General features: G+C 35.5%; 1 protein-coding gene across 4 annotated transcripts in view; it reads left to right on the top strand.

The window, feature by feature from the left end:
* LRP2 (LDL receptor related protein 2) overlaps window positions 1-27,719 on the top strand; it is a 128,517-nt gene that overhangs the window by 44,040 nt on the left and 56,758 nt on the right. For all 4 annotated transcript variants that reach the window (XM_074910085.1, XM_074910083.1, XM_074910084.1 and 1 more), the window contains exons 14-34: window positions 1,206-1,408; window positions 2,019-2,159; window positions 3,103-3,306; window positions 4,187-4,379; window positions 5,551-5,676; window positions 5,972-6,102; window positions 6,885-7,022; window positions 7,901-8,182; window positions 9,342-9,581; window positions 10,162-10,281; window positions 10,667-10,783; window positions 11,489-11,866; window positions 12,752-13,000; window positions 14,181-14,392; window positions 14,885-15,069; window positions 16,573-16,801; window positions 17,906-18,083; window positions 20,076-20,204; window positions 24,168-24,334; window positions 26,170-26,313; window positions 27,229-27,338. In XM_074910085.1, coding sequence (XP_074766186.1) covers window positions 1,206-1,408; window positions 2,019-2,159; window positions 3,103-3,306; window positions 4,187-4,379; window positions 5,551-5,676; window positions 5,972-6,102; window positions 6,885-7,022; window positions 7,901-8,182; window positions 9,342-9,581; window positions 10,162-10,281; window positions 10,667-10,783; window positions 11,489-11,866; window positions 12,752-13,000; window positions 14,181-14,392; window positions 14,885-15,069; window positions 16,573-16,801; window positions 17,906-18,083; window positions 20,076-20,204; window positions 24,168-24,334; window positions 26,170-26,313; window positions 27,229-27,338 — 3,876 coding nt within the window. The remainder of the gene's footprint in view (window positions 1-1,205; window positions 1,409-2,018; window positions 2,160-3,102; window positions 3,307-4,186; window positions 4,380-5,550; window positions 5,677-5,971; window positions 6,103-6,884; window positions 7,023-7,900; window positions 8,183-9,341; window positions 9,582-10,161; window positions 10,282-10,666; window positions 10,784-11,488; window positions 11,867-12,751; window positions 13,001-14,180; window positions 14,393-14,884; window positions 15,070-16,572; window positions 16,802-17,905; window positions 18,084-20,075; window positions 20,205-24,167; window positions 24,335-26,169; window positions 26,314-27,228; window positions 27,339-27,719) is intronic.

Here is a 27,719-nt window from a genome sequence, read left to right as displayed (position 1 = left end):
TTTTATAACATAATTTTTGTAGTTCACCACTATAGTACACATTTTTATAGCATTTTCTTTTTATTGTTTTTGAAATATATACAGTCTTCCATCATCACTTCTTTGTATCTTTTCCATGGATTAATTTATTTGAAATATTCCACTCCAAAGCACCACTTTGTGTAACGGGTATTAAGTGCTGCTCTTATATTTTCTAAATCTTTGCTGTCAGAAATTGTCATCACTCACCCTATTGTGATGCTAGGGAAACTATATCATAGCACGCAGGAAAGGAATCCTTGAGTTTTTATGAGACAATGTCTTATAGTATAGTGTTTAGAAACCTGCTTATGTGATTAGTCTCTTGTTAGTCAAGCACAAGAAAAAAAATTGTCCTCTTTTAGCATATTTCCTACATACTGATTTGAAAAAGAGCCCTCTGCTCATTTGACAGGTTTATTGCTTTAGTAAGACAAGGATGTGTTTAGTAACTCTGGGTTTTAGAGATAAAAGCCTATCGGTTTTATCACAAAAGCAACATGAAAAATCTTGTAGATGTTGTGTAAATGGGCAAGAGGCAATGGCATAGTCTGCAAAGATTGTTAAAATACAGCTTACTGTCCACTTGTGTCATATCTTGCATGCCTACAACATAAACCCAAATCACGTGGGAAACTGTTAGAGCTGTAGAATTCATCTGATTTTGTAGACCTTTCTTCATGACTCCCTGAAAATAATATTATAGTGCTATTATGTATTGTGTGAGGACTTAAATTTGTCTTTCTCTCCTAATATTTATCCAGAAAAACATTGTGAGAATTTCCTGCATTGAATAGATACAATTTGATAGCATTTGGTTTTCTTTGGTTTTGCATGAGTGATGTCTTTGATTTCCTCCATTTGACCTCTTTCTCTAATTTTCTCTCAGTAATTATGAATCTTTTCCTACATTTTTGAGTCATTGTGTTTACTCACTGTGTTTTCTTGGAAATTGCTAACGCTTTTGATTGCTTTGTTTTCACTTCTGCATCTTTTATGTTTATGTACCCTGTATGTTTAGCTTAATCTCTTTCGTTCATTTGGTCTTTTTCATTTGTACTTTGGCAGCTTCTACGTAGAAGCTAAAGCCAGTGAATGCATTAATAATCCTGTGTCCTTTCTTCTGTTAATAAAGTTATTTTCTAGATAATATTTTGTAAGTAATTTGAAAACCATCTTTATGACAGGAGAACAATAGCTCATGGAGGATCACTGATTCCTCATCCATATGGAATCACTTTATTTGAACACAATGTTTATTTCACTGATTGGACCAAAATGGCAGTGGTGAAAGCTAACAAGTTTTCAGAATCTAACCCTCAAGTGATCTATCAGTCTTCACTGAGACCTTATGGAGTGACAGTTTACCATGCTGCCAGGCAGCCATATGGTAAGACAGTAAGTAGGTTATTAAGGGATGTTTAAGAACTATCTTACCAAAAATTGGTAAAAATTATGAAAGACTTATTTTGCTGTAAAGAACTAATAATTACTGTACATAAATCTGTATTGTAAAACTGGACTGGTTTTTATCATACAGTGATTTCATCCAGCTCCTGTTGCTAATGAACTGTCAAATGAAACATTTAAGGGGGGGAGGTATTAAATGTATTGAGTCAAACTTGTGCTTATGAGCAGTATTAGTGTTTAGGACCTTTTTCCTCAACACTGCAATGAGAGTGCAGTTGGAAGAGGCTACTAGTGTGAATGAATTCTGTGAGATGTAATTCTGAGGTAGATCTATATGCAGAAAACTACATCTCAGATCATGGCCTCAATGCTGAGTGCTGAATATCTCTGTAGAGAGCTGAATACCTTGAATGCTGGTTAGCCCTGATGTGATTTTAGTGCATTCCAGGTAGTGTATCATATCCATGTGATGTAATTCCTACAAAGTCTGCATGATTTATGTGGATGTTGAAAAAACTCCTGAAAAATCAAGATAATGATGCCATTAGTTTAATAGATGAAGTTATAATCCTATCTGTATTATTTTCCAGTCAGAAATCCTTGTGGAAGTAATAATGGGGGATGTGAACAGATCTGTGTTCTCAGCCACAAAACAGATAATGATGGACTAGGTTATCGCTGCAGATGTATACTGGGCTTTGATCTACATGTAGATGGACGACATTGTGTTGGTAAGAAAATGCCTTATGATTTTTGTAAATAACACTAGTCCATTAGCTCTAGAGTTATTTCTAGAACATCCTTCCTCTCTTCAGTAGCTTTGTGGGTTCAGTATGCCAAGGACTTAATGTTTTTCCATCACAACTCTTATTGGCAGATTTAAATGTAACAATTTCTGCTGATGATCACTTCAAGCCACAACTTAAATTTACCACCTTTTATGAGCATTTTAAGAGAGGAAAGTATGGGATATGTGTAGACAGCCATATGATTAAGGTCTTAATTCTAAAATCAAGCACAGATGCTTGCTAATATGCAGGTTTTGCATTATTTGCATTATAAACTCACTTTCCTGTGTGGTAATGTGCAGATTAGGTTGGTCTTCTCCCTTTGAACACATATGGCAAGAATAAGGGGTTCAGTTTTGGAGCTTGGGCTTCCATCAGCAACCTGCTGCTTTGTGATTGAATGTAGAATTGTCACTGATGGGAGGTTTGCCATGTGTATCTATTGGCAAATTCAACCTGATATGTTGTCTGTGGTTCTACTGCTTGACCATGCATTTATCTGGCTAGCTCAGATATGGTCTGGTTATATGGTGGCTCCACAAAGCCTGTGAGCACTTTTTTTTTTTTTTTAAATAGATGATTGTAAACAGCTGAGCACAGAAGATGATTTCTGCTTCCGTAGGGATAATATTTTCTGTAAAGGTGTGTTAGGACCACATAACAATGCAAGAGGAATATCTGACCACATCACCTAATATTCTGGATCGGGTTTTGTTTTACTTCTTCAGCTTTTAGGTCTGTGTATATTTAAATTCCTATTGTCTCATTCTTCTTTTTTCTATTTCCAGGCTATTAGTGTTGCCAAAGGAAAAGCTTTACAGTTAATTAATGATCAGTTGTCTCACCTTGTAAATAAGTAGACTGTGTCTGATCTTTTCTTTTGTAGCTGTGCAACAGTTCCTGCTGTTTTCATCCCAGCTGGCAGTGCGAGGGATCCCATTCAATCTCTCCACCCAGGAGGATGTGATCATACCTGTAACAGGGAGCCCGTCATACTTTGTTGGAATTGACTTCTGTGCTCAGGACGACACCATTTTTTTTTCAGACACAAGTAAAGACATGATCTATAAACAGAAAACAGATGGTTCAGGTGAGAATCATTCTTAGGAACTGTAGAGTAATTGTGATAAGGAGAGTGGAATATATATTTCTAAAAAGAATCACAAATGTCACACTGTGAGATATACAGATAAATCTGTCACCCCTATAATCTGGAAAATGCTTGTCCCAAATGTTTGTGCAACTCATATTAAGCTCATTGAAGTCTCCTGTTCTTTGACAAACTTGCTGAATATGTTTGGGAATAAACTATTTGTATTTTCACAACTAGTTGTCATCACTGGTCTGTTTATGCAGACTAGTATGGCTTTCAGTAGTATGAAACTTGAGTTTCTCTTTTTAATTTCCCTATCTGGAAAGCAGGATGTTTGTTATGATACTGTAATACAGAAAAAAAACCCATTATGGTTGTGAGATCTTTTGGAAATCCTATTTGTGGTAGTGTGAAGAATGTTTCTTGCCACTTTATAATAATGATTAAATATATATTAAGTCAGCATATAGTCTTCTGAGCTTGCTTGTTGCCTTGGGTCGTAATGGCAGACTGCAGCTGACCATTACTAGGCAGAGAGTAGGTAAGGTCTGACTGTTGACTAAGATGTCCTCACTGCACTGACCTCACTGACCTTCATCCATAAAACTCCTCTCAATGTAAACTTAGTGACAGATTTTTCCCTTGTCTTTGGCTAGTCTTTTTTGCTCCTCTTCTGGGTTTGTGCTCCTGAACATAAAACTCCTTTTCCTGGAGTAGAGTGCACCCCCTCCCCTTGGTGGTTAGTCTTAATATTAAGTAACACAGAGGCAGCATTTTTACCAAGGGAAAACACTAGTTTCGTGAACAGAATACTGAATTCATGTTATTTCCTCTGTTCCTAAACATTTACAATCATTATGTGTGTTATAAATTCTAGGAAGAGAAATCCTGACGGCTAATAGAGTGGAAAGTGTTGAAGATTTGGCCTTTGACTGGATATCAAAGAATCTATACTGGACAGACCCTCGATACAGGAGCATTAGTGTGATGAGGCTGGCAGATAAATCTAGGAGAGCTATTGTTCAGAATTTAAATAATCCTCGATCGATAGTGGTTCATCCTGTTATTGGGTAAATTTAGCTTTGATTCTCACTTGAAACTATACAATTAAATTTATGATTTAAGCAGAATTGGTGAGGTTAGATTTACATCCAGTTCTGGATTTCTGTTTGAATTTGTGTTCTTTTCCAAAATACCATATCTTTTCAGTTCTCTTGTCTTTATTTGTTTTATTCTGGCCTAGGATTCAGCACTCAGAGGAAAGGGCAAGGTGATACAGATTGCACATGAAAGGCATCCAAAAGCATTCACTTTAAAAACACAAGGATTTTTTCTTTTACTCGTGTTTGATAAACAGGCAAAAGAACTTTGTTTTGTTTTATCACTCAGATCAGAAAGATATTTCTCATAGTTGAAAAATAGTTTTCTAAATTATTTTTAATATACTTTCAGTTCCCAGAATGCTAATCTTGATTCCTTTATTTTTTCTATCTAAATTTCTTTATTTGAAACATATTAGATACTACTGGCTATATTTGATACAGACCTTAGTGTATGTGATTCTGTGTACATAAAATTAAGACCTGCTTTTCTTTCATGGAAATGCTTAACTTCAAACTCAAACCTCTGTGTTATTTGGCCATGCCAAAACTGTTTCTTTTACAGCATAATTCAGCTTCTACTGCCTAACTACTGAATTTCTTAATTCTTGGATATTGAATTTTCATATTCAGTAACCAAATATACTGTTTAGGAAGTAATGATGTTGAACTTGGATCCTTGGCTATCCCAACCTTTTTTTGTTCACTGCTTTGTAAAGTTATTTAACGCTAGCTTCAAGTCTTTTACTGTAGGCATAAGTTAAAAGGATCAGGAGAAAATTCCTTGTAATATTCATGCTTACTTTTAAGTATTACCTGGCAGATGCATTTTTTGCTTCATTCTTCCTCCATGTCAGTACTTAAATGAAATCCTTAACAATTTAAACAAAGTTATGGATATTTTATGTCTAAAGGGACAAATTACTTCCAAAGATCTTGCAAGTTGTTATACACAGGATAAATATTAATTGTTGGTACCACTACCAGTTGAGGAAAGGGAGAAGGTCAACATAAAATTGCATTTTTTTAAGGTATGTGAAGATGTGGTACAAAGAAGAATGTTAATCCTGTTCAAACATTTGCTCTGTTTAATTATGTTATATCACTGGGTTTATGTGTCTTCTGACATGTGTCCTTTCAGGTATATATTCTGGACAGATTGGTTCCGTCCTGCAAAAATCATGAGGGCCTGGAGTGATGGATCCCATGCCTTGCCAATTGTGAATACAACACTAGGCTGGCCTAATGGCCTAGCCATTGACTGGAGGTAAGGGCAACACAGAAGAGACAAGCTTTTTGAACAAGTATGTTTGTTTTGCTGAACTGTTAAGGATCAAAAATAAAGGAGTTGTGTCAGATTGTGTGGACTGGAACTTTTGTATCGAAGACCTTATTTTTCAATTTGTTGAAAAGCCTGTAAAATGTAAGATTTTTCTCAAAAGCCCTCCCCACACCTCCCAGTAGCCTCCTGTCAGGTTTAAGAGTATTATTTGAGAAAATGTTAGTGCTTAGTAATGGACATAATGTTATTTGAAGAGATATGACATTTTCATTATTTATAGTTCTCTAAGGTTGTACTGGGTGGATGCCTTTTTTGATAAAATTGAGCACAGCACCTTTGATGGGCTGGACAGACGGACTCTTGAACATATTACTCAGATGACTCATCCATTTGGTCTTACTATTTTTGGAGGTAAGTCTGGCATTGAAAAATACTATCTAATCACAGATTATTTTTTTTTCCTATGATGATCTGTGAGTATGTGAGATAAAATAGCATGGCCTTTGTGATACTGCTTTTTCTATAAACAGCACTGTTGAAAGTTTCTGTTAAAAACATGTATTTAGTACTTGCTTGGTTTTAGGACTGGTTTATGTATATTTGTGTTTAAATAATTTGAGGCAATTCAGGTAACTCTTTTAGTGCAACAAAGCAGATATGCTGTACTAATTATATCTTCCAAAGTGGGCTACTCATGCTGGACAGACAAGGTAAATCACCTCCCTAGAGGTGATCAGCAATTTCAGGATTTTATTAATTGTACATAGAGTTTATCACTGATTTTATGTTGTGTGTGAAGAAATATGTAAGCATCTGACTCCTCTTGACTTTGTGTAAAAATATCTTCAAAAATATTCTAAAATTTTCTGGAAAGTTGTCTTAATGTATGACTTATAATATTGCTTTGAAATTTGAAATGCCAGTTGAAATTTCAGAGACATTTGAAATGTCTCTAATATCTCAATTTAAATAGAGAGTAAGTAAAGAAATCTGAGAGGGCTTGTTTTTCTGTCTGTCTATGACTGAAGGACTCACTTTGCATTAGTAATAAAAGTCCTTTTGTCTTTTTCATGAAACAGTTATGAAAAATTTTTAAATTTACATGAAAAGCCATGCAGATTTCTTTCATGATGCTTGTTCTTTTATATCATATTGCTCTGTAATTGTTATATGTTAAATGCCTTTCAAAACAGGTTATGCCTATTTCACTGATTGGAGACTTGGTGGCATTGTTCGAGTGAGGAAGTCTGATGGAGGAGAAATGACTATTATTAGGAGGGGCATTAATAACATCATGCATGTTAAAGCATATGATGCTCATTCCCAAATAGGTGAGCTCTTTTGTTGTACAGATGAAAGACATGAAATAGAGAATAAGAGACAAAATATCAGGACAGCAGATTTCCACTGTCAGTTTTGGAAATGGTTTTACTGAATCATAACTGACGTGTAGGGCAGGCAGCACAGGCACTTGCAATCACACATTGTGTATTTCACTGTTTTGTGACTGTGTTCAGTTATCCTCCACCACTTCTGTTACTTTATTTAATAACCTTGTAAAAATTAAATTATCATTCCATTGTATTTTGTATCACCAATTACAACCCTGTATTTCTCTTTTTCTGGTAGAAGTTTTAGTTAAACTGAACTATTTATTTTGAGGAATTGGGCAAATGTTTATTAATCAAACTACTATTCTTAATCACAGTGCATGTCTATTTTTTCTTCTTTTCACTGTTAAATTCTATGCAATTTTATGATCTAAGACAAGGATTTGGTATTGTTGTTAATTTAGTAAAACACCCAAAGTACTCATCAGACATATGATCAAACTGTGTGCTAAGGCTCACCACTTATCTGGTGTTCAAGGATTGGATCTGGGCTCCCAGCCTTGCTCAGAGGTCCTAATTTGTGGGAGTATACTTATTTTCATACAGTTGCTGAAAATCGGCAGAAAATTGAATGAAATTTAATAGTATATTCTTGGCTTCCGTAAACATTTGTGTCAATGAAGAGTATATGGAGTGTGGGATTTATTATTACGACTTACTCCTGCTATTACTGTCAGTGATACTGCAGTGTATGCAAAACCAGGATTTGCTACAGCATCTTTTTAATAAAACATTCTTTTACAGTTACTATGCACTTTTAATAGTTCCCAAGCTGCTATTAGTAGCGTATACATTGATCTCCTCTATCACTTTTGAAGGCTCTAACTACTGTAATAGAGGAACAAATCCCAATGGAGACTGCAGCCATTTCTGCTTCCCAGTACCAAATTTTCAGAGAGTTTGTGGTTGTCCTTATGGTATGAAGCTGGCTTCAAATCAGCTGACATGTGTTGAAGATCCATCCAATGAGCCACCCACTTTGCAGTGTGGTTCCTACTCGTTTTCCTGTGGTAACGGAAGATGCGTGCCTCGATACTATCAGTGTGATGGTGTTGATGATTGCCATGATAACAGTGATGAGCAAAACTGTGGTTCTTTAAGTAAGTAATCCCTGTAATTTACAGTTAGAATTTGTTGCTTGCAGTTCAAAATTTTGATGAGTCAGTCTGTTGGAATAAACCTGGATTTTTTAGGTAGCATCTGTGGATAAATCCTGAAATGTAGCTGGGAGATTAGTTACTTTGGAAATTATCCATATAACTCATGGGAATATGGGATTCAATACTGGCCATCTAAAGAATCCATGAAAATATCTCACTAGTTCTCAAAATTTACAGAGTAAACAAAATTTATTTTCTATAGAAAAAGGTTGTCCTTATTCTTAATTGTTTGTAAATTTTGAAAGATACTGGAATATTACTTGCTTGTCTTATTTTGATGCATAGGGAGGAACAAACATCTTAAAGACATTTAAAAAATAGCACCATAAGAAAAATAACAAAACTATATGCATTGTCTAACCTTCCTCTAAGATTAAAGCAGCACCTTTTATTTCCTTTAACATCTGAAAAGAAGTTTTATGGGGTTTATTATATTTGGGCACTTCTGAACTATTTGTTACATCTGGATTTTTACAATGAAGTGGGTTAAAAACACATTGGTTCGTTTCCTGGTTTTACTGTAAAGTGTCTTGCACAAAATATTTTGTTGATCAAGTAAATTGAGAGAACAGTGGGATAATTATAATTGATAAGATATTGAAAGGTTCTTGGCTTTTATGGCTTATTTGATGCTTCTTTCTTCATAGTTAATTATTTCTTTTAAATTGCAAACAAGAAAATAGGACGTATTAGTAAAATATGATCCTTAATGCATAGGAGTAACTAGTATGACCAAGGAATAAACTCTATTTCTTCTTAGTGGGCTATTTTAGAATAACTAGAATGTCTTTTGGGGAAAAGGAAAGTAGAGAACAAATAGCTGCTTGTTTAAGTTATTTTTCTTGTTCTTTAGGTTGTTTTGAAGTGCATAACAATTTTGCTTTTTATTGATTCTTTCAGTTTAAAAAACCTTGTAAGTATTCTGTTCAGTTCTGCAGCATGTTGGCATGACAAATGTTTTCATTTTAAGCAATGTGAGGCTTAGAATTTGTATATTTTAGACATTCTGTAAGTGTACCAAATGCACTGAATATTCAGACAGGGAAGGCAAGTTTTGGAGATCTTTATAAAGTGTCCTCCTGTTTTGTTTTTCATTTAGACAATACTTGTGCTTCGTCAGCTTTTACCTGTGCCAGTGGACAGTGTATTCCGGGTCGCTGGCGCTGTGATAAACATAATGACTGTTTTGATGGTAGTGATGAATTACATTGTCCTACACAAGGACCCACTTCATGCCCTGTAACCCTGTTCACCTGTGATAATAGAAGATGTATTCCTAGGATCTGGCTATGTGATACTGATAATGACTGTGGTGATGGATCAGATGAAAAAAACTGCAGTGAGTATCACAACTGTCTGTTGTTTTTTAAACAACTGTGTATGTCTACATAGATATGGCTATTGGTGTAAAGATGATAAATGAAATTAAGAAGAAAGAACTAATACCTAAGACTAATATTTTGAACTACCAGAGCCAAGTAGAATGCACAATAATTTTTTTTTTTTTTTGAAAAAAGGGGCAACTGTGCTGGTTATAATCATGGTGCTGCATAATGTCACCCACTGCAGCTAAAGCTTGGATCTTCTAAGCACTTATTTCATGAGTAATTTCTCAGTAATGACTAATGATATAGTCAGCTAATCTAGTCTGGAAGTTTTAAGCAGAAGTAAGAGTAGTTTTTCCATATACTTTCTTTAGTGTTATTTACCACTGAGTGGGATCTTCTGTTTATTTTGCACGAGACCAAGTCTACATATGAATAAACAATTATTAGTATTAGTGCTTGTAATCTGTATGATAACTAGTTGCTGCATTACATGCTACAAGTTAGCGATAGTGTCCTTCTATTGTCTCAGGATTATGCTGATTTCAGAAGAGAGAAAAGAAACACATCTGCATTTATTGCCATTCTTAATAGCTTTCACAGGTACCTGTGAACCCAGGCAATTTCAGTGTCCGGACCATCGCTGCATTGACCCATTTTATGTCTGTGATGGAGACAAAGACTGTATAGATGGTGCTGATGAGCATGACTGCAGTAAGTGTAATTTAGTGTGTTGAATTCCTCTTTGTTGTTTCCTCACTCTTGCCCCCTGAGGTGTCTTTGGTGACCTTATATTACCAGCTCCAAGACAGCAGAATGCATAATAAACCTATCCATAAATTAACCCTGTTTGTGATGGTTGTTTCAGAATTTTAGTAAGCCCTTTGATCTCTAGGCTCATTGCAGAGGGCTGAAATCTGTTTCCTTTGTTTTCTGTAGATTCCAGGGTCACTGCGTTTTCTGTGTCCCAGGGATATCATGGGCTTCAGTGGAACTTGGACTCCTGATATCTTATCTGACTTGGGCACCCGTAGAAAAATTGGGTGCAGTCTAGCTGAGTAAAATAAATAAATAACGTCAATATTTTTTCATTTTATAGTATATAACTGCAGTGCCACAGAGTTTAAATGTCTAAGTGGAGACCAATGTATCAGCACTTACTACCAGTGTGATGGTGTTTTTGACTGTAATGATCACTCAGATGAGACTGATTGCCGTAAGTATATTGACGCTGAAAGAAAGGCTTCAATTATTAGGGGATGTTTCTGAAAATTTTCTTTATCTGCCGTAACAAATAATTGGCACTACTGTCCTTAAAACTCTTTTTAGGGAAAAATCGTTTTTCTGAGCAGAAATTTCAAACACAGTAGGTTCAAGCTCAAGAGTAGATTTTTCTGGCAAAGATGAGAGTTTGCATTCCTTTTTGGATCTAATGTTTTGTTTTCCTTGGTACTTCAGTCTCAGGGTTTAAAAGTAGAATTAAGAAGTCTGTTCATCTAGAAAACGGAAAACCTTTATCCATGAGAATTAGTTTGCAATTTTTCCTTGAGTAATTTTTACATTTAAGTTAGTTTAAAAAGTTGCATTGCAGGGTGGTGAAAACTAGTTTCAGCAAGTAATTTCATATTGCTTTGGTCATGTACATAGATATCAAAATACGTAGATATTAATATGTGCTTGCTCAAAATATGACAATAGTTGAATTGCCTTGGTCACCATATTATAAAGTAGGAGTTAAATCGGTCAGATTCTGAAATGTCATGTAGATTGACTGACTGTGATCCTATGGCCCAATCTAAAAGCAACACAGTTCTTAATAATATTGTAACTACTTATGCAAGAGATAAACTGTACATAGTGATTTTGCTTCTCTTGTCTAAAATTGAACCAGCTTCTGAACTGTTGAATATCACTGTTTTAGCTACAAGACCACCAGGGATGTGCCACCAGAATGAATTCCAGTGTCAATCAGATGGCAACTGTATTCCTGCTAACTGGGAATGTGATGGCCATCTTGACTGTGCAGATGGCTCAGATGAACATCATAGATGTCCTGCCAGGACCTGTCCTCCATCTCTTTTCCACTGTGATAATGGCAACTGTGTCTATCGAGCATGGATCTGTGATGGTGATAATGACTGCAGAGATATGAGCGATGAGAGAGATTGTCCTACTCAACCCTTCCGGTGCCCCAGCTGGCAGTGGCAATGTCCAGGGCACAGTATCTGTGTGAATCTGAGCAAAGTATGTGATAATTCTGCCGATTGTCCTAATGGAGCTGATGAATCCCCATTGTGCAGTAAGTTACTGTTCAAGCATCTACTATAGCCTACTAAGTGCTATGGCTTCAGAAAGAAGTGGAATATTTGGCATGCTGTATTTAATGCAGCAACGTTTCTAGCAGAAATTGTAAGCATGCTGAAATTAGAACTCAAATTACTAAGTGGAGACTTTCACTTGCTTGCAGTGAAAAGAGACTACGAGGATCACCAATGAATTAATTAGCTAAGTCCAAAGTTGTGCTCTGAATTCAGATGTGACTTCCACTGTCTTCAATATAGGTTTTTATATAGCAATATGGGAACGTGCTTTGTGTTCCTGAACACATTCACTAAAGCATGGTATGCTTTAAGCTCAGATGAAATGTGATTCAGTCCTTAATACTTTCTTTTAAATTTCTAACTTCAAAAATCATGAAAAAAATCTAGAAGCTCACATGTAGCCAGAATTTGTATTTACGATGATTATGAACTGATTTAAGCGTAACCTTTTTCTTTCTTTCCTTCTTTCCTCTTTCTTCTCTTTAATCAATGACATTCTCAGATGAACCCCAGCCAGGTATGATTATAAATGATTTTAAATTATTGTTTATTAATACAATTTTAGGTTTAGAGTGATACAGTAAATGTTTGTATATTTCTGTCTAGCTTTTAAAAATTTCTTGAATGCTTAGACAGCATTCTGTTCAGCATTCATTTAATGGGATTCGGTAGTACATACTATGTTGTTACCTGTCTTCATGTGCATTGTGTCTGTTACATTTTGCATAAGGGCCTCAGTCCAGTCTCACGTTGCATAAATGATGATTGTGCAGTCATGTTTTAATGCAATTACAAAGTATTAAATTGACCATAAGAAACTTTTGTTAACTATTTGCTAATTTCCTGCCCCAACCCCATTTCAGATCAGGAGAGCTGCTCTGACAATAATGCTGGATGCACTCATGAATGTATTCAAGGTCCCTTTGGAGCTCAATGTACCTGTCCTATTGGATACCAGCTTGCAAATGACTCCAAGACATGTGAAGATATTAATGAATGTGACCCTCCCGGCTTTTGTAGCCAGCATTGTTACAATGAGAGAGGTTCTTTTAGGTGTTACTGTGATGAAGGATACATTCTAGAAACCAATGGGAAGACTTGTAAAGCAGCAGGTGAGGAACATTGATGTCAACCGAAAGAATGACAGTGGTGTCTGGAAAATGTCCAGCTTTGCCATTTTCATATTGATATCTTTTAAAAGAGCTGATGTAAACAGCCACTTAAAGTTGTTCATGGCAGATGACCTTCAGTATTAAAATTCTCAGCTGAGGGGTTAATTGGAAACTATTATTTCCTTGAAATAATATATTTAAATTGACTGTAATTTTTAACCTTGGCATGGTCAAAATAATATTCTGGAGAAAAGAAATGCCAGGCACCTGTAAGCCATAGGTTAAAATTTGCTTTTTATGAAGTTCAGTGCTCAGAGTGTTTAACTCCCAGCCTTTCACAAGATTTGACCTAGTGCCTATGCCATACTTTGTTCATTTTTAAAGAGCAGATAACACTGATACAGCCTTAGCTGTCCATTTTTTCTGTGTCTGTTATGTAGTGCACTAACAGTATAGAGGAGCCACACACCCAGTGGAGTTTGTCACTACAGTTTTTCCTGGTTTAGGGATATACTCAGGCTGTGGAAGACTCTTACAATTTACCTGCAAATAAGTTTGGCCTTATAGGGAGTTTCTCATAGTTGGCTGTCTTTATGGTTGCTATTCTTCAGTTGCTTTTCAGCAGCTTATCAGTGTAAACTGCTGCACAGCCATCTAACCACAGCAGCCTGTGGCTCTTCTGTAATCTCTTTATTCTCCTCCCTGGTCTCCATGCAGTCTAAAAGAGGGAGAAAAGAGCAGACTAGCTAAACAGGAGGAAAAGCCAGGCTGAGTAGAGTAACTGGTGGTATGAAGAACTTTGTGGCTTGAATCAGGACTGGTAGCTGAGAGTGGCTTACGGAGGAATAAGGGTTGGATGTCAGCATCAAACTGGTTTGACAGTGGGGAAGAGGACCCAAGGTCCAGATGTGAGAATGGAAGAGGAATCTTGTAGAAAGAGTAAATGATGGAGAAAGGGTGGGGAAAAGCAACGGTAGATCCAAAAGTCAGGGTGAACAGCCTGGATATAATAAAATAGCTTGGCTTGAGAATTGATTTGAATTTCTTCTTTCAATATGTATGTCTAGATACAATAGCTTTGAGGCTATGCAGCCATGCCAAATTACTCAGTGTTTCCTTTTCTTACAGAATTACTGTTGAATAGCTTATTGGTTTATTTTAATTTCTTTTCCTTTGACAGAGTCTGGGAATCTTCTTTTATTGGTGGCAAGTCGTAACCAAATTGTTGTGGACAACATCACCTCTCAGTCACACAGTATTTATTCTCTGGTTCGGGATGGGAGGAATATTGTGGCTATTGATTTTGATTCAGTCACAGATCATATCTTTTGGTCTGATACAACACAGGATAAAATTTGGAGTGCTTTTCAAAATGGGACTGACCGAAAAATAGTAAGTTTTTCTGAATTATTCCTGTCTCTTTGTTGCAGAGAGAAAAATGAAGACACTGTATCTTCAGTTAACAAAGGGAAAGAGGGAAATCCCAGTGTCATAAGAAGAGAGATAACAGACAAAGTGAAACAATTTTATAGATACTAAGCCAGCATTTCATTTAGCTTTTTGAAAAAGAAAACTGAAGGCTTTCAAGAGGAACGTTTTTAACATCAGGCTATAAGTGGATTTCCTATTAGGAGATGCTAACTTCTTCAGTAGGCCCACTGAAGTTAGTAGGAGTGTTTGAGTATATGCTTTGTCAGCACTTTGACTGTCTACATTATGACTTATTTTGCATAAGAGACCTAGAAAATGTTGGACATTTGGTTCCCCATTTTCCATATCTATAGAAATAGAAAGGGTAAAAATATAATATCAGCTAGTTTGTTCTCTCTCTCTCTCTCTCCTTTTTTTTTTTTTTTTTTTTTTTAAATTTTTGTTATTAAACAGGTGTTTGAGAGTGGTGTTACCGTGACTGAAAGTATAGCAGTGGATTGGGTAGGTCGCAATCTTTACTGGACAGACTTTGTTCTGGAAACTATTGAAGTCTCTAAAATGGATGGGAGCCACAGGACTGTGCTGATTAGCGAAAATATAACAAACCCGAGGGGACTAGTGTTAGATCCCAGAACTGAGTAAGATGATTTTTTTTTATGTTTTGTTTTGAAAAGATGCATATTTTTGTGATGTAATAGTATTAAAATTTGAGAAATGCCCAAACTGCATTGTAATTGTAAATAACAAGTGGAAGAGAAAACTCAAGACAATTTTTTAAAATAATGTTGCAGAGTTGATATAATATTTAAATTCATATGGTAATTATTTGTAATCTCTTGCTCTGTTTCACTGTAACAAGGTGATTTTTCTGTGTAAAATAGATTTTCCTACGTTTGCTTCTTAGTTAAGAACAATTAATTCAAAATTCTGATGTATGGTTATCAGTTGGTGATATATCACAAACTTACCTACTTAACAGCAGAAGTAGGGAGGTGACAGTCCCCCTGTACTCTGCACTGGTGAGGCCACACCTGGAGTATTGTGTCCGGTTTTGGGCACCTCAGTACGAGAGAGATATCGAGGTGCTGGTGTGAGTGCAGAGGAGGGCAACGAAGCTGGTGAAGGGCCTGGAGAACAAATCCTCTGAGGAGCGATTGAAGGAGCTGGGACTGTTCAATTTGAGGAGGAGAAGGATGAGGGGAGACCTCATCACTCTCTACAGCTACCTGAAAGGACAGTGTAGAGAGGTTGGTGCTGGTCTCTTCTCACAGGTGATTAGTGACAGAACAAGGGGGAATGGCTTTAAACTGCAACAGGGGAGGTTCAGACTGGACATTAGGAAAAAAATTTTCACAGAAAGAGTGGTCAGACATGGAATAGGCTGCCCAGGGAGGTGGTGGAGTCACCATCCCTGGATGTGTTTAAGGGTGGTTTAGATGAGATGATGTGGGATATGGTGTAGGGGAGAACTTTGCAGAGTAGGGCTGATGGTTGGACTCGATGATCCCAAGGGTCTTCTCCAACCTGAACGATTCTGTGATTCTATGTAATATAATGTGGCATGCCTACCTGGGAAGGAACAAGTTCCTTTGTAGCCCCAAGTCTAAAATAATATTAATATTGTATAGATAATTATCAAAAATCACCTTCCCATTTCAGACAGCAAGTGGCATAGAGTAAATGGAATGTTATGATTTGAACTGCTCATGTACAAACTTTTACTGGTTTTTGAGCTCTTCAGTGCCTTGAACTCTTTTTACTGCCAGGCATGTGGGGCGCTCTGGTTATAGTACTGTTAACTTTATCAATGCATGCTTGTAAAAGTACAAACACATACCAAATTTTTATTTAGCAACTGGAGAATCAGATTATGATCAACACTGAAAAACAGTGATAACAGTAGTTTCTATGTGCTGCTATTATTGACAAATGAAAACAGCAGTAGAAATATTAAAAGAATTTTTAAAACAAAAATGTATTAATATCTTGTGTATTGGCAAAATGAATAATTTAGTATCACTGTGTAGGATTTTTCTTAAAAAGGTTGGTTTTGTTTTTTGGTTAGAGAGTTTTCATGTAATGTTTCTCAAGAAGCGGGTAGGGGTTTTTTCAGATTGGTAACCACAAGTTACTTTTTTCAGTGCTCATGTAATGTTCTGGACTGACTGGGGCCAAAACCCTCGAATTGAAAAAGCCAGCATGGATGGCAAAATGAGAACAGTGATTATTAACAATAAAATTTACTGGCCCAATGGACTCTCCATTGATTACCCAAATAAACTTCTCTATTTTGCTGATGCTTATCTTGATTATATTGATTTTTGTGATTACAATGGAAACAACAGACGACAGGTGGTTGCAAGCGATCTGGTAAGACTTTAATAAGAAACTGTTGTTTTCCTATGTCCTTGCTGATAGTGCTTAAAAATGTATTTGCATTGTCATAGACTTGGATGTATTTTTCTTCAGAATACTTGGGTGAAACAGATATGAATTATTTTAGCTGCTTGCTAGAGCCAGAAAAAGAATTGCATATCCTATTCACAGTTTCTCAGGAGATCTTCAACAGAACCCGAAGTTGAGTGTAGACTTAGTGCTTTAGATCTTTCTCATTTGTTCTGTCTGTGTGCATAAAGACTAAAGGTGGCATCTGAAACTGCTGATACTAGCTCGTGCATTTGCTGTAGGCAAATACAGTACAAAAAAACTGGAAGAACTTTCCCCGGTGACCTTCCGTGAGTGATGATTGCTACTGTTCTTGATAGCAGTGAAGGGTTTTGTGCTGCAAGGACTTTCTGTGTGCAGGGCACTTCATGGAGACCATGGCTTTTACAGGCTATCTCGCAATGAAGTGCTGCTGGCAGCTTGTAGCACTGTCCCTGTACCAGTGCAATACTTCAGATGTTTGGTTGGTACAGGTAAGCTAGTATAAATAACCACATTATATTTTCAAGAATTGAAAATTGGGATTTTATTTTTGGCTAGAAAGACAGTTCTTCTGAAATAGAAGCCAGTGCAGTCTGTCCTGCCCAGCTCCTAGTTTTCTGAAATTTAGATAAGCCACCTTCTTCAACTCTCTGGTAAATTATCAGAGATGCAAGATCTTGACAGATCCATAACTCTCACTAGAAACTTCCTCTTATGCCCTTGAAAATCTGCAGTTGGGTCTTTATCTGTTGGTTCTCTGTGTTCTGCCTTATACTTCTTTGTTAATTCCTCATGCTGTACATCTCACAGGGTCTATTTAGCATTTTAATTTTTAAAAAATGTGTGTTTCTCCCATAATTAATGTTTGTTTTCAGGCAATAGATGATATTTCATGTTTTTTTTCTGAAAAATATCTTTTTATGTCGTTTATTTTTCTTTTTTTTTTCTTTTCTATTTTATTTTATGCTCAGCTCTTTTGTTACTTCATTGCAAACGTTACATATACAAATCTCCAGAACTAAACAGATAAACATCCTTGCCTTTTAGATATTGCAGCATCCACATGCTCTAACTGTATTTGAAGATTTTGTGTACTGGAGTGACCGCTATACTAATCGAGTAATTCGAGCCAATAAATGGCATGGAGGAAACCAGACAGTTATGATTTATAACATTCACCAGCCACTGGGGCTTGTGGCAGTCCATCCTGTAAAGCAACCTGCTGGTAAGCTCAGCAAAACAACATTGGTAATTACAAAAATAAGCCATGCAATAATGTCATGCATAGGCACTCCTGGTATCAGTCTTGTCAGCGAATGGCTTGTGTTAAAACAAGCAAATAATTCATACTATTAACTTGCAACTGAAGGTCATTTCAGCCTGTCCAACCTGCTGAACCAGCCTGTCCAGAACTGGTGTTTAGGGAAGTAACCTAGGCAGCATGTAAGCATAATGACTAGCCCAAAAGAATAATAGGGAACTAGTATGTGCCATTTTCTTGCACTTTGTTTTTGATTGTTTTTATATGAAAATTTAAGCATTTTTGGAAAGCATTTTAATTTTTAAAATTTGTGTCTCTGGCATACCAGACTCAGTTCCTTTTATGTTAATACTATTGTTCTTTTAGATAAGATTACCATCATCAACATTCTCTGAAAGCCCTTTTGCATTGTTTTACTTAATGAAATAATAATAATAAATAACCCCCTTAACTTCATTCAAGATTACCTCTGAGATCATGTGCAGGTAATTTGCAGCTGAAAGACTGTAAAAAAAAAAAAAAAAAGATTTTTTTTTGGTGTTCTTTGTTAGGTAAAGTTAACTTCCAAATCAGACTTTTTGTCACTTCAAGGCATGACTTTAAGAGTGGGAAATATATTGACATGAACATTGTCTTTCATTTTCTGCTATATTTCTTGTGTATGGAATGTTTCTTATTAATAAATATTACAATGACTTCTTTTTACCTTGAAAACTTTCATACAGGGCAGGGTGAAGACTTACATCTAAGTAAGACTCTAGTAATTTCAGCGCTATATTTGTTTTGGAACAAAACCTTCCTCAGACATGTTCAGAGCTAAAGCCACTTAGCATGCTCGCTGCAAATTGTTCAGTAACCAGATGTTACCATTATTTTGTACATCATAGTTCTAGTTTAAGAGGTTTTATTTTGCAAACCAGGGTTTAAAAAACTTTCTACCACTGGTGGAGAAAATAGTTTACTTTTCTTCACTGTATTAAATTAGTATATTTTATGATTTTTTTTTTATGTGGCCAGACAGAGAAGAAGGAAATAAAGCACTTGCAAAACATGCTGATGTTTACAAATGAAGAAATAATTATTTGCTGATTGAAACTCAAGATGCAGTATTAAAACTGTCATCTACTCTCCTTTTTTTGTAAATCATTAGATCTTACACCAACTAGAGTTTAGATTTGTTATACTGATAGGATGAATAATTTTCTTACAGTTTGAGTTCTGAGTTTATGCCGTTGTTTTATAGTCATCTTGTTATTTTGTTTTCAGTTCTTGTTAGGAACAATTGTGTTGTTTCCTGGAACTTCCAGGCCTGCTGCAATTGCTAAGGATATACTCAAAATCTGATTTTAATTTTCTTACAAAGATGACTCATCCTGAGAAATCCTATTTATCCGCAAGTTTGTGGAAGTAATCTAAATGGTTGAATTTTAGTGTATAAGAATAATAATAATAATAGTAGCAGTCAGTAGAGACCTTCTTCACTGTCTTTTTTACATTTTACAATCTCAGACTGACAGTTCCAAAGTGACCCAAGAAATTATGCATTGAACTCCCACTACCTTTGAATGAGATGTAGGCATCTCTTTAGCTTTCTCCAAGAAATTTTACTAAATAATTTGAATCCCCCTCTAGAAGGGTTATAATGATTAAAAACTGAAAATTCCTCAGGCCTCCTGCTGCAGGTAAGAAAAGTTTGAAAAAGAGTTTGAAAGATTTTCTGTGATGCAGAAAAATTGAAAAGACCACTGTGATAGTAGCACTGGTTTTACATGAAAAATTATATCCTATTACAAGTGTATTGTATTGCTTGTGTTTCTTGGAAATAATTTTTTAATGATAAGAAAATGGCAAAACTCATTAAGTGCTGGGTTGATATTATCAGTAGCAATAAGATTGAATATTCTTTCCAGTTGTTAACATTTTTACAGTTGCTAATACTATCTTTTTTCTTATCAGGTATCAATTCTTGTGCATCATCCCCCTGTAGCCACCTCTGCTTGCTTTCTTCATCAGGACCACTTTTCTTTTCCTGTGCTTGTCCTTCAGGATGGATGCTTTCTCCTGATAACAGGAACTGCATGAGAGGTAGGGCAGTAATAATGAGAGATGAAAAAAAAAGATCCGACACTGTCAAATCCATCCATTGTCAGGCAAAAAGCATACTTCAGATCTGTGAGCTGCTGCTCATGAAACCAAAATCTGGGGCCATTCCAGGCAGATTTCATTTGGGATGCATGGAATGTACTTGGCCTAAAGGTTTGGAGCCACGTTGTGAAAGGAACTCAGTCAGAGATTCAGATGCTTCATTTGGGGTAAATGGATGAACTTTTTTTTTTTTTTTTTTTTTTCACTTTAAATAAACCACATTATAAAATTTCTCAACACGTTGAACGTTTCGCTGTTGGAATACATCTAGAAGGAGCTTAGTATCAGTTAAAAATGAAAACATACTCTGGCTAAATTTTTCATACTAAAATTCAGATTTTAAGAACTGCAATTGTAAGAATGTCAGCATGCAGGACTAGAAGCGACTTTCTTAGTCACTCAAATCTGTTTCCTTCTTGTCCTTGACTACCATATCATATGTCCCCTTTCACCAGTCAAGCTCCAGTTTAAGATTAATTTAGTTTCTTGCCCCTAAAACTCACCAAACCTCACAATTTTGATATTTGGAAACCTTCGAATTTTCTGTTCAAATACAGTCTTTCCCCAGTTTATGCTAATTTCTTATGCCATTTTCGTTCATTAGGATAAATAGCATCAGTAGTTCTTCATTCCTGGTATATATTCTGTTGTATAAATTTGAAGCAACTATCACTTTCTTTCTCAGCCTGTATTTTGTTAAGAAGTCAGTCACTATCTTCTGGTTCCATCTGATAAGGAGAGATGCTCTCTCTGTTCTTCACCACTCTCTTCAGCCTGTCTGAAATAATGCATTTTGGAATTCACGTAAAAAATCACAGCTTGAACTTTTTCCCTCCCCAGTATAAAAAATTAGTATGTCAAATGCAGGAGGTCTAGAAACACAGCCTAAAATGACAGATGCTACAGGTGATGCAGCTGTAACAGAGATAACCTTTGCAAACAAAACTTCATATCAAAAAGCACCACTGAACTTTCTTTGAACAGTTCACAGACCTCAATGATCTGTAACAATATTTTAGCAAAATAATTTTTTAAAAAAATCATAAAAATTCAAATTACTGGCAAGTGGTTTGTGACCAGAATTTTGACCAGATTAATTTTGTCAGATGAAATATTCATTATTAATTTTTCCATTATTTGTACAGATATAAATTGTGCTTTGGTGCTTTCCTAATAAGGAAGCTTCAAATAATTGAAATTTAAGTAGAAATTGTCTGTGGGATGAGCTAACACTAGAAATCTCTTGTCAGGTCTTGTCTAGACCCTTTTCTTTTAAAACTATGTAAATTTTAAAAGTCGGATCACACTCTTTTCCTGCTTGATACTTAGAAGTGTGTTCTATAAAGAGCTGTATTGCATTCAGGTTTTTCTTAGCAGTAAGAGCATTACCAATTTATACAATCTGAAATGAAGTGCAAGTTCCTTTAATCTCTTAAAAAGAGAGTTTCTTCTAGAAACCTGTACTGGTTTTAGTATGTGCGGGCTTATAGAGGGAGTATGATGAAAATATGATGAAAGAAGTGGAACATGGCAGTGATGAAGCACATGCATGTGTAGAGGTTCTGCCACTGAATCGAGCTATTCATAGTTCTTATCTTTATTTCCCACGTGTTGCAAAGTTCCCTGTGTCTACTTAGGTACAGATCTGACCCTTTTATAAATGACATAATCGCTCAATATAAATTGTGTAAGAAAGTAATAGAAATATCCTTCTGTGAAGCACAATTCTTTTAAACTATGGACTTATTTTTTTCTTTTTAGATTGAATTTATACATTTAAAATGGTATGTAAAAAACATCTATATATTCTGGGAATTTTTAAAAATGTATTTGCTGAAGGTCAACACATCAGAAAAAGTTACTTAAAAATATGCTGATTCCTTTCATGGTAAAATATTTTAATTATTGCTGATGATTACAAAGAAAAAGGCATTGCTATTTCTTTTCTAATATTTACTATTATTCTTATCCTTGCTGTCATTCTTTAATAGGCCAGCCCAAACTTTCAGAGGAAATATTAAACTGAGCTATATGCATTTTGTTGCCCAGGGTCTCTACAAAACAATGATACTGCTCATTTCTGCCTAGTTTGCATATTAAATGCTGCTAACTTCATGTTGATGGAAAGGCATTGATTCTAGGATTGCACTATTTCTAGTTTTACATAAGATGAAGAATGCTAATGTTATAAGATTGCTTTTGCACTTATTTTACTTTAAGCTGCATTTCGGGTTGATGTTAAATATGGTAATATAGCAAGCTGGCACGGAAACAAAGCAAGGACCCTGTGTATATTAAAATATTTATTAATATGGTAAATGTGCATATTTAATACAATACAACAGTACATGAATTTTATATGGATTATTATTTCTCATGTAAACCTGTGTTAAGTTTAAAAATTGCAGAAGTTATATTAATGTCTGATGAAACTATACAGATTTTAGATCTGTATAGCTCAGCAAATTTGCTCTGTTGTTCATTATACAAATGAGGAATAATCATTTGCATAGGTCTTAAAATTAAATGAAGAAATCAGCAAAAAATTTTCTGTAGAATATAATTGGTTTAAATGAGACTGTTGAACTTGTAAAATGCAAACAGTCTAGCCTAGAGAATTCACATATCTGTATTTCAGCAAGATTCACTAGTGTTGTAATGTGTAGAGTTAGAAAGGGAATGATGACTCCAGGGTCTTTTATAGATTGGAACAATTCCACATGAATTTAACTGTTCTTTTCAAATGTTCTGTAGAACAACTCTGGCATGCCACATTCTTAGGGAAAAAAAAAAAAATGGAAGAAGTACAAGAATTTCACAGGCAGAGATATGCCTTCAGGCAGTTATTTGCCAAAATGTGATTTTTGTGCTGAGACAAATGATATCTAAGCTTATGTCAAATTTGAGAAACAGTTCCAGCTTGCCAGAGATATGTATGGAGAATAATTTTTGAGATGTGCAATGATGCTGTGGTTTGTGGTCTTTCATGTCAAAATTTTCACTGCAAAATTTATATAAATGTATTAAGCAGCCAGTAAAGAAAATCAAAACAAAACAAGTCTTTGATCTATAAGAGGAAATGGGTTACACTACCTTCTGTGCAGCAGCAGCTCAGTTTCCTAACAAGTGGTAGCTTGTCCCTATGGATAGAAGAGTCTAGAATTCGTTCTCCAAAGGCAAAAGCACAAAGAAGAGGGGAATTGGTGTTCAGGAGGTTCTCTTTCCCTGCTTCCTAGTAGATGAGAAATGAAGATGCTGACTCACACTCTGCAGCTCTCCAGTGCATTTTCTCAGATCATTTGACTACATGTCCTTTGTTAATAACATTTAAGCATAAGGGTCCAAGTTTACCTAAAAGTAAATATACCACAACGGAGTGTGTCTACTCCCTTGGAGATAAAACAAAAAAACACAGTACTGCAGTTATATTTAATGATAAAGATCAGCAATTGCTGCTGTGACATTGTATCTTGCTTGTGAGTCCTTCTCACTAGGCGTTAGAACCCATCTCAGGCATGGCCTGGAGAGCCCTCAGAGATTTGTCCTGCTGGTTGCCACTCTCAGAGATTTGAAAAAGTTGCTCAGAGCAGCTGCGTGAATATTTTTCTTCCCCTGGCCAGCAATGAATGATCCTGCTTTATTTAATTCCTCCTTCTCAGAATTTGCTTGCACATGCATTGTGATTGCACAGGACTGAAACTTTAAATGTTACAATATTTAAAACAATGGATAACCTCACTCCTAGTGAGGGAAAAAACTTATAGGTAAGTGGTTTCAAAACATCACTGGTGACATTCAGCCATTCTCAGCATCAGGGAACTTTTGGGTGGGAGAGGGGAAGCATATCATAGTGCCATTTTTGTGATCAGAAACAACTCTGAATTACATTATATGTTTTCACAGTTGAACACCCTTTCCTTATTGCTGTGAGAGATAATATAATTTATGGAATTTCTCTGAATCCTGATGAGAAAACAAATGATGCTATGGTTCCAATAGCAGGAGTTCAGAATGGTGTTGATGTTGACTTTGATGACTCTGAACAGATGATTTATTGGGTTGAAAATCCGGTAAGTTATTATTTATATTCAAAGTGTGCACTAAAAAATAAGACGTTTCATTTTAAAATAATGTTTTTGACTGAAATATTATATTTGCATTGCAGGTAAGAATTTTGATAAATATAATTGAAAGGAATGAAAGGGGTTTTTTTGGTGTTTTGGTGGGTTTTTTTGCCCCCTAAGATAAGATAAAGCTTCATCTCTCTTGTAAATTAGATTTCATTTTTGTCAACTGAAATATTTGATCAATGCTATTTCTGCTTCAGCCAGACACATGACCATGAAATATTAGAAAGCATTGACAGAACAATACTCTCAGCCCCCATTTGCTCTAGTCCACTCTTTCTCCTCTCTCTTGACTTAGGTCTTAAACACAGCCAGAACACTTCTCCATGGGAGCTGTACATTGAACACAGTAGCACTAAAAATTAGAATGAAAATACATGCATCTAGTCTGAGCACTTAGTGAAGTCACATAGTAGGGAGTCATCTTTTTCTTTAAATAGAAGAAAATGGTTACAAAGTCACAACAATTTCCAGGTGGCCCGTATGGAGCTTATAGATCTAAAAAATAATTTGAACTAGTTTTTAATAGTTGATTATAATTGTTTGACTAAGCATTTTTAATGCTTGTCTTGAACTAAGAAAAAATATGTGTTCCCTAAAGCTGACACCACAAAAAATTCCCAGTTTTTGCAGGATGGAAACAAACCTGTGACAGTCTGGGAGGTGTATGTGGTAGGGAAACTGCTGGTGCAGCGATGTGTTCACTCTTGGAAACTTAAAAGCAATAATTTTTTCAAGAAAAACAGTGCTTAGGGCCTGGAAACGTGTAATTGTATATAAGGAGACTTCCATAGTTGTGTTTTACAGAAACAATTCATATTAACTTGTTACCTTTCTTTAACACAAGATTTATGGGGTTTTTTCCCTATCCAGTTCCCTTACATTTTGAAGGTTTGAAGTAAAAATAAGTTTAAAAGTCTCATTTTAAAGCCTTTTCTGTGTCACTCATAATTTATTTATTTATTCTTTGAAGTTAGAATACTTAGTTCTATTGAAGTATTTAAAAAGACCCATTTAAGCATACCTTTGCCCAAGGAACTAGATAAATACTCAGGAATCTATTTGAACTGCCATTCAGTCTGAAACAATGCTCTTGACAGATCTCAGCCAGCAGATACAGCTGACATTCACAAGAGGTTGAACAGTTCTGTAGGTCATGAGCTGATACATCCATTAACAGAGCTGACAAGTGAGATACCAGGTGGCTCTGCAAGTTGAGTGCAGATGAGTGCTGTATTTCAGCTGGGTCTTGAGCTGTAAGTTGTAAGTTATCATTTCAAGTGTTACCCTTATGAAGAAACCTGCAAGGATAATCTTAGTCTTGATTCTTGCTGTTACAGCTTACTAAAAATGTGGTTATTCTTAAATATTTATGCATGGAGAGAACACTATTTTCTTTTACTAGATTTCAGGTATGTTTAAGATGGTTAACTGGGGTATCCTGGTAAAAATCTTTAGATAATGAAATATAAATTACAGAAGTGTGACTGTATATAGGTTAAATATATACAGTTCAACCTTATAAAATATAGTAGTTTTATTTCTGTCAATCAGGTTTTGGCTGGTGAACAGTAATGCCTCTCCACACTAGATAATTATGATTTACAATAATATTTTCACCATGTTTATGCGTTCACCATATACAAATACATTTCCCTCTACTGGATATTCATTTTGCTACGAAAAGATTGAAATATAAAGTAAGTGCTCATGTAGTTGGAATAGAATGGTGTTTCTGCTCTTGACTTTTTTTCACTTTTGTTATCTTTTTTCCCAAGGGTGAAATTCACAGAGTGAGGTCAGATGGAGCCAACAGGACACTTTTTGCTCCAGCAGCTGTTATTGGTGCTCCTATTGGTCTGGCATTGGACTGGATATCTGCAAACCTGTACTACAGTAACCCAGGGACACAGTCAATTGAGGTAGTTATTTGAGAGGGATAGTTGGAAAGTAAGAGCCTAGAATTTTCACTGCAATGTATACACAGTGAAATTAGTAATATTTTTTTTTAGTGGAAAACTGAAATCAAATTTATTTTAAAATGCAAACAATCTGTAGAAAAATACTTTACAAACTTGAAGATATAAACCTAAATGTGAGCATAGTAAAAAAGATTGAAAGCACTGTGTATCCTGGGAACTTTATCTGTGCATAGATTTCCCCCCTGCCTGCCTCCCTTCAAATCATTAGGCTTCTGTTTGACACATAACCTCTCTGATCACTAGAGTTATTATTATCCCAATGCAGTGCATCTCACAGTAAAGGAATATTGCCATCAAATGCAGTAAGATCCACTCCCGAATGATTTGGTACCATATTATGTAGCTTTCTGGGGGCTAGCAGTCTGATGGTGTGTGAAGGATAAAAATGCTACTTAGTATAGAGAAATAGAGGATAAGCAATATTTAATAATACAGTAATTACTGTGAATAAGCCGTCACTAATGTTCTTGTTTCAAAATATGAATACATACTATTAAATTAAAAGGCAACTAATTTAAACAAATAAAATGGAATGATTTCTAAATCAGCATTTCATCAACCTGTTCAACCTGTAATATTTTAAGATCTTATGGAAGCTGAAGGATTGACTATTTTTATACCTAGGATGCTTAGTTGTTAACACAGGCAGGTTCTGAGCTGCAAGCAGCTCATTCAAGCGGTGCATGTTAGAGAAGGGAGATGGTTAAAGTTCAGAAAAATGTGCTTTCTCTTCATAGAATTTGAAAGAGTCTTCTGCAATTTCAGCTCCCTGTGGATTTAGGCTTCCTTCCTTTAATTTGAAAATCTATCATAAGTTCTGTATTACATGCTCTGATGAGTTCGATGTTTGAATAGGTCCTGAAGCTGCATGGTGAAGTAATATACAGGAAAACACTGATTACCAATGATGGCACCTCTCTGGGAGCTGGCACGCCGATTGGTTTGACAGTTGATCCAGCAAGAGGGTAAATTTCCAAAATTACTCTTGTCTTTGCACACGACTCTATTTTACACATTTTTCTTGATTTTTAGTCTTCTGCTTCCATCCTGGATTTGACATGGTTTTATTTTTTTTTTTTTTGTATTTGTGCAGAATTTATTTACCTTTTTTAAGCCCTAGAAAATAATTTCATGGCTTCATAAATTGTTGCATAGATGTTCATTCTCCTTAATTTACCATATACTTATATGGTATTTTTTTAATTAAAAAGGATCTCAGAATATTATGTTTGCGAAAAAACTGGGAACCAGAGTAAACAGAACTCTAAAGTCTTTCTTTATAATGTCTTGTGATGTCTCTCTTGAGGCTATCTATAGTAGAAGGACACACTACATGGGAAGACTGT

Source organism: Athene noctua, chromosome 7, assembly GCF_965140245.1.
Source record: "Athene noctua chromosome 7, bAthNoc1.hap1.1, whole genome shotgun sequence".
NCBI classification, from domain to species: Eukaryota; Metazoa; Chordata; class Aves; order Strigiformes; family Strigidae; genus Athene; species Athene noctua.
The sequence above is the reverse complement of the archived record's forward strand: the minus strand, read 5'-3'. Positions and strand labels throughout refer to the sequence as shown.